At 38.9% G+C, this 7,443-nt stretch overlaps 1 protein-coding gene across 1 annotated transcript; it reads right to left on the bottom strand.

The window, feature by feature from the left end:
* Positions 1 to 1,096: 1,096 nt before the first annotated feature.
* ak7a (adenylate kinase 7a) lies at positions 1,097 to 7,024 on the bottom strand. Its single transcript, XM_053444777.1, has 18 exons — positions 6,819 to 7,024; positions 6,620 to 6,733; positions 5,499 to 5,613; positions 5,253 to 5,347; positions 5,046 to 5,156; positions 4,853 to 4,936; positions 4,670 to 4,758; positions 4,486 to 4,576; positions 4,261 to 4,338; positions 3,385 to 3,534; positions 3,124 to 3,252; positions 2,881 to 2,986; positions 2,554 to 2,682; positions 2,402 to 2,467; positions 2,120 to 2,317; positions 1,732 to 1,949; positions 1,289 to 1,447; positions 1,097 to 1,199 (listed from the first exon to the last, which is right to left on the bottom strand). The coding sequence occupies exons 1-18, from the start codon at positions 6,897 to 6,899 to the stop codon at positions 1,167 to 1,169; spliced, it is 2,046 nt and encodes a 681-aa protein (XP_053300752.1). The 5' UTR covers positions 6,900 to 7,024; the 3' UTR covers positions 1,097 to 1,166.
* Positions 7,025 to 7,443: the final 419 nt, after the last annotated feature.

Genomic DNA, 7,443 nt, shown 5'->3' with positions numbered 1-7,443 from the left:
CCTCCACAGCCGGACTCATTTATTTCCCACAGATACATTTCAGTGTATAGATGCTCTTCTTTTGGTGTGAAATGGAAAAGAATGCACCAGATATTTAAAGTGTTTAGTCGAAGTGTCTCTAGCTTGTTCCTCCAGGACAAAGAAGTCCTGCTCCACCTACTGGTGAAAGAGCAGACTTCAGTAAAAAGGAAGGAACTGAAAACTGAGATTTTATATTCTGTATAACTTCCTGTGCAATAAACTCCTTATAACTAATTTAGGTTTAGATCATTTAATCCATAAACAAACAGTCTCTGCTTCATCACCTGCAGCCAAAGAGCTTTAGACTTGATGAGGATCCCTGTGTTTACATCTTTGCCTGATTAAGTGTCTGCATGTTACTTCCAGTATCTTCCAGTAAAGACTGACTGTACATCGCAGTGGGAGCGGAGTCACAGACCAGATGGAGGCTCACAGACATCAGTGCACATACCTGAACTACAGACATCACTCTCAAACACGGAGCCAAGTCCCACAGTAAGAACACTTGGTGTTGGTTTCCACTAAAAGGAGAGAATTTACTGCTAGTGTAATAAAATGTGAAAACCATTATTGAGAATACTTTGGAGTTTTTGGAAACTTTTTTTTAAGCTCTTCAGTCTTTTCATGTGTTGCCTCTATCAGCACATTTTACCTCTGACCTTCATAAAATGATTATTCACTGACATTTACAAGTGCAATTATTTATCGATTATTAAAAAAACATGTCAAGCATGAATTAGCACTTTCAGATACATGCAAATGACTCACTAACATTTTTGCTGACGCCTATCAGAACGTGAGAAACAAATGAACCTTTGTTAACATTATTATTTATCCTTCACGTCCCGGTAACCGCAGTTTTCTCTTATTGTCTTAAAAAGTGTATAGAAAAGAAAAAACTGTAGAAATTGTTACACACATGAAAGAGCTGTAGTGAAATGAAACTACTCACTGCAATAAATCTGGACATGTTGTAGCTGTTTTGGAAATAAAAACCTTTTATGAACAATAATATCTGTGATATATTAATGCAGAAACCTAAATCAGATTGTTTGAAAGATGATGTTTGAATCATCAATATCAATGAAATGCTGTAAAGTAAACACAGCCTCAGGCGATGGGAAATGAAAACAACTCTTCGTGATTTATCCCTGGTTCTTCTTCATGAGATGTTCAGCCTGCAACATTAAAAGGTGAGTGAGAGTAAGTTCCACAAAGAAATCCACTGATGATCTTCGATAGGTTAGAATACAAGAGCGAGTGGTACCAGGAAGTCGATGGGGTCCTCAGGTTTGATCTTGCAGCACTCGACCATGGCCTCAGAGAGGGCGGGCATCACGTGCTTCATCAGGTAGTTCCTCAGAGGAAGAGACTGAGCTTCCATCTGCTCCTCCTCCTGCCTCCTCACCTCCGACAGATTCTTCTCCTATTGGACGATAAACAAATGAGATGGAGGTAAACTTTGTGTCCTCATATCTTCCTCCATAATAAAACTATGTGTTGAAAACTAGCTCCAACACCTTCCAATTATTCTTAATTATTAAACAATTACTTGCATAAATTACTTTTTCATTTGCCAGGATATTACCTGCATTCTTTTTGTACTGCTATTATCTAAAAAAAATCTACTTATTGGTGAGACAGCACATTAAAGTATGCACTGGTTTTTATTTGCCATCTTGGACTACAGCACCGTTCCACTGGTCTTACCCACTCCTCGTACTGGGCAGCCATCTCAGCCAGTGCCGTCTTATTCCTGCGTTTCTGCTCGGCCTTCTCTGCAGCCACCCTCTTCCTCATCTCCTCCTCTTTCTTCCTCCTGTCCTCCTCCTGCTCCTCCGGACTCAGGCCATAGTTCTTGGTGGCCCCCACGGACGCAATGATTTGCTTCATCACCTCTTTATACTCTGGATCGTCTGTGGCGACCTCTGCAGAGGAACAGAACCACGGGGGCGTCAGACATGATCACGTTTAAACACAAGAATACAGGTGGCCCCACTTTCACCTTTTTTAGCAATTTCATTTTTTAAATCTGAGATCATTCCTGGTCACTGTTTGTCATTTATTCGTTCTGTCAACGAGGCTTTGGGGACAGTACCGATGTGTTCTGGGTAAATCTCAATCTCATCGAAGTAGTCCAGCAGCTTTTCTTCAGAAGAACTGAGTTCTCGGTATTTCTTCAGGCGAGGGAGAAATTCATCACGGGTGCAACGCGTCTTCTCTGCGACACTTTCTGGGAGTCCGAGAACTCTTTGTGTCAGGAACTCGTCCGTCGCCTCTAAGGCAATAACGAACTCTGAAGAGAACAGAAAACAAGTTGGATAATGTAGTTTAGTTAAGTTGGTTCTGAGAGTTTATGGTAAAGAAGAAATTCTCCAACCTGGAGTGATGTTCTTGTTGTACACTGGTCCTTTCATCGTCGTGTCCTCTTCCTCTAGGTCGTCATCTGATCAATAAAAGCACACCACAAACATTAGGGTGAAAAAGACAACATTCAAAAAGCATGAATTAAATTGAATAGATGGAACTTACCGTGGAAAAGTTGCTTTGCTTGAGCGTAGGTCTTCAGGTAGCCGTCCAGAACGTATCCCTGGTTCCTACACGGCTTAGAATTCAGCTTTTCTTGCAAAATCTCAAAAATCAGTTCGTCTTCCAGGCGTCCTGATGCATCAAAATGCCGATTTAGAAAAATAAAAGTTGTGACAGCCTAAAAGGCTTTCAGACATTTACTGTACATAATCTTCGTCATAGTAATCCTCACTTTTACATCGTATGAAAATATCAAATCAAATAGAATTTAAATAATGTCAAGAAACCAAAATAAAAAGGTAGGCTTCACTTTGTGCTTCAATAACTCACCTTGATGCATTTCCATGCTGTTGCTAATATTTTCCAGTTGTGCGCGAGCAGCAGATGCTATCTCCTCACTCTCATCTTCAGATTCATCTCCACTCGCCAACTCCTTCTGTAAGTTTACAAAACATGAACAATGAATACTTGAAATCTCCACATTCACGACGTTACTTGTTTACAAAACACTTCCACAAGAGGGCGGCATTTTCCCTTTAGTTCCCAATCAGAAGTCCTCCTTCTCCTTCTCACCAGTTTCACCACCTTCTCCTCGATCATCTTCTTAATCTTGATGTGGTGGATCTTGTAATGATTGCAGAGCTTCTTCGCTATCGTGGTTTTACCCACAGATGGAGGTCCGCCCAGGCAGATCCTGATGGGCTACAAGAGAGAGGACAAGAGAACCTGAACATCTGGGATCTGTCGAGTGAAGGACTGGCTGTAGATCAGAGTAATGAACATCTGTAAATATAGTTATTTAGAGATGTTCTTCTGAAGGACTTGAACACTCACAAGTAGCTGCCTGGTGGTTTTGTATTCCTCCACGATGCTCTCCATGTTTTCCACCATCCCGGCCTCAGACTTCCACTGGAGGTTGAAGGAGTCTTTTATGATGAAGATGTCCAGGCTGAGGTTGATGGTCAAGTACTCCAGCTCCACGGGCTGAGGAGGACACAGACAAACAGTTTGGTTTATACAGTAAACTTCTAAATGAGCAGGAATGCACATCTGTGTACGTGCACATCGTACAGATGTTCATTACAACAGCAGGTGGTTTCTTTGTGTCTTTATATATATTTACTGTATATTAGTGATGATCTGAGGGTAAATGTTTGTATTTGTATGTCGATGATGTCAGGTGACTCTTTCTCCTGGGTCATAATTGCAGCTGTAATTCTACACATTGCTCTAACTGTGTCAGAAAGTAAATATTTTTAAGATGTAAAGTGACATCTTGCATTGTCAGAGGAAATCTGAATCAGAATCAGAATCAGAAAGTATTTATTACCAAGTAGGTTTACACCTACAGGGAATTTGCTCTGGTTATTGGTGCTAACAATGAACATAGAAACATAAAAACCCAATAAATACAACACACATCAGAAAAGCAATAAAAAGAAACAATATATATTTACTCACTATTTACTTCTTATTTACTCACTTTCTCTAATATTTATACAAAGTAACATTTATTTAGACATAAACATATCTAAATAAAAATATATAAAAGATAAAAGATATAAAAAGTGAAGTAAAAAGTGAAATGCAAAATGCAAAACAGTGAACAGTGTCAGATTGCAATATGCAATGTAATGCAGTATAATATAATATAATAATTAACCATATGCAAAACTATGTTGGTTTGTAAAAGTAGCTTTCCAGTAATACCTGACAAGCCTCCATGGCGATGGCTTCCTGCTCTGATACATTCAAAGTTTTCCCGGGACCAAGGGCCTCACTTATAGTCTGGTGAGGAGTCGGAGAGAGAGATCAGTCATTTCATCATTTCGTCATTTGTGTCATGTTTTCTTTTTCTTGTGTCTTTTACCAGGGGGTCACCAGAAACACTCAATATAAATATAATGACCGTTCTCTTTGTATCTCCATTATTACCTTTACAATTTCCTCCAGCGTTGTCTTGGAGTCATCGACAGCGAGGATGTACTTTGGCTTTGGATTCTGTTCGATGATGTTGTGAATCACTCTGGATAAAAAAAGTTTAGTTCGCCTCTCGACACAAGAATAGATATGTTTGTGTTGTGAGTAGAAGATAATAATAAAAATCAAAAAGAATTACCCGCCAAGATCATACACGTGAATCATGGGGATGTAGTTTTTGCCATCTCCAAATATGGGGACTTTTGGCATTGTCATCAACCAAGATACCTAGAAAATGATGATATTGAAAAATTGTGCATGTAGAATGAATTGAGAAACACAGTGTACTGTGTCCCACTATTGTTAAAACAGTTTTATCTACCTTGAAAAAGTAGTGAAAGAGATTCTCCCCCATTCCGTACTGAAGACCGCTGCCCACCACATAACCTGTGAGTTTGGACTTTTTCTGTGGAATTATGAAATCAGAGGAAAGTTACGGGTCAATCAGACATTCTCCATTTGCAGTTATCTCCACAGTTTGAATCTGAGACATCAACACAGATTTCCAAACGGACCTCTTTGCCCAGTTTGAGCACGAGCTTCTCCAGGTTGTTGTGGCTTTTGAAATTGCGATGAGGTCGTCTCCTCCTGAACTCCTGTTCCGTGATGAGAACGTCCGTGTCCTCCTGAGGAGAGAAATTAAAATCATTGGTCTCTCTGGTTCTTTGTTCAACGCCCACAGGACAAGTCCAAAGCTGGCTGTGGTTTTCCTTCAGGCTCACCGTGTTCTGTGGCTTGGTCATGGCCCAGGTCATCACCGTCGAGACCAAGATGAACAGTTTGTGGGACTTGAAGTTCTCCGTCTCAGCATGCAGGGCTTTGTATAAGAAATACAAACAGAGGAAATGTACATGGAGCACAAAGAAAAAAACACAATATTACATTATAGGGAATAATGCAAAATCTATTGGCTGTCATAACTATTTATAAATCTGTCCTCTGAATTATAATCCTACTTATTCCTTTACCTTTTAACGCCCACGTCGCCTCTTCAAGCTGCTTGTGTGTTGCATTTTCTGAGATGTTGTACATGACCACGTCGCACTCCAGCAGCTTCTCCAGGAGCTCATCCCGAGTGGGCAACTGCAGGAGGAGATTGTTCAGCTTGTCATGCTTTGTGTTATGAACGAGACATTATTGTGTGCTGTTGTGAAACAATTATTCAGATACTTTACTGAGGAAAAGAAAGATTAGATACATTAGAAAAATAACACTCTTCCAAATGAATGTGTTGTAATCAAGTATTCTCAACAAATTTTATCATTTTGCAAAATAGTCTTGTTGTATTATATTATTTAATTTTTAAAGCCTTTATTCATTCAAGTACAACATGTTATTGCCTATCAGCTATTGCCTGTTTCATTATATTGTTGTTATTGTTTTTAAATGCTGTGTTTTAATGTTATATAAATCTGCTTTTATCCCACAATCCTATTTGCCTCTGTCCTGAAGTGTTATAAACATCCAGGCAAAGCCATTTATATCTGTATTTTAAAAAGTGCTGCATACATGTTACATGTTTATGATTATTTTTTTTCATTGGCTGACAACTTTACTTACTAATGGGTAGTTCAATCGATAGTAATACATGTTTACTGTATGAACATGAGTATGTGTTTTTTATGAATTAAAAAAATAAATCTGCAAACTAGCAAAGACAATGATGTACAAATGACAAATGATAAAAAATTACTTGCATTTTCTTTATGGATATAACTTTAAATTGAGAGCTAATAACATGTAATAATTAAATTGTAAAAATAACTCAAGTAAAGTACAAGTAACTATAAGAGCACCTGGAATTTGTGTACATGCTAACAACTACTTTATTATAAAACTGCATATATGTTTCTTGTTGTTACTTTATATATTAGTTTTTATTCCAGACATATACATTTTTTATAACCCTTACACTTAAGTATTGCATGTTATGGCTGTTGTGGCTGTAACATTGCAATTTGGGACTAATGAAGGATTACCTCATCTTATTTTTCATACTGTCATACCACCTCTGTATGTGTCAGTAAATCCTGGAAAGTACACAAACTGCAGTATTTAATACCACACTATGTACTGACACCTGACTCACTTTGTATCGCTCCAGTGGGAAGCTGAACTCCTCTCTGGAGGAAACGGTTCCTCTGAGCTCAAAAGACGCTCCGGGAACTAACGCGATGTCTTCGGTTAAAGACGTGAATAGAAACTGTTGAGGAGAAATCAGACTATTTTTAAAGAGAAGTAGACGAATAACAATGAATGCACACGGTTTTTTATTTATTCCACTTCACCTTGGCGATGTGTCTGGACGAGTACTTGTCCACGTCGTTGATGAAAATACGTTTGGTAGCAGGCGGCGTTTCCTCCGTCATGTTGAAGCACGTGGGGACCAGAGAGTTAACGCTGTTGTTGTTGTTGTTGTTGTTTACACTGGATTCGCTGCAGAGAAGTTTGTTGACGCTTTGACTGGGAGGGCAAGCTGGAGTCGTGACAATGGTTGCTAGTGGAGACACTTCCGGTGTCAACAGAAGCCCTGGGTCAGCTGCCGTCACACATGGGCAGGTGCCTTTGATGACGTAACCATCACAGGCACTCAATGTAAAACTAACTTACTAATAGTGAAGTTAAAAGTTTAATTTGAGCAGAAATTAGTTAATGGAACAGAGAAAGTAAAAGTAGACATTTAATTCTCTTTTTACTCGAGCTCGCGCTGGGAAATATATATAATCTAGTAAATCAATACACACAACTTTATCATATTTGGGTTTATCATTACTATCATTAACTAGTGCTATTGGTAGATTTCCTAATCACTATTTTGACTTTTTATCCTCCTCTCATTTGTCATATATGTGGTGTTTCTACATCACTCGTACTTTTTGTATTCCTCTAATGCAGAGGTCTTCAACAGGAGGT

This window comes from Pleuronectes platessa, chromosome 17 (genome assembly GCF_947347685.1).
Source record: "Pleuronectes platessa chromosome 17, fPlePla1.1, whole genome shotgun sequence".
Taxonomy (NCBI): domain Eukaryota; kingdom Metazoa; phylum Chordata; class Actinopteri; order Pleuronectiformes; family Pleuronectidae; genus Pleuronectes; species Pleuronectes platessa.
This window is presented reverse-complemented; position numbering and strand designations above follow the sequence as displayed.

Coding starts and splice junctions, on each gene's coding strand:
- ak7a (XM_053444777.1), bottom strand. CDS start 6,899: ATGACGGAGGAAACGCCGCCTGCTACCAAACGTATTTTCATCAACGAC. Junction 4,577..4,669: donor CACGTGTATGATCTTGGCGG/GTAATTCTTTTT, acceptor TTTTTTATCCAG/AGTGATTCACAACATCATCG. Junction 3,253..3,384: donor AAACCACCAGGCAGCTACTT/GTGAGTGTTCAA, acceptor TCTCTCTTGTAG/CCCATCAGGATCTGCCTGGG.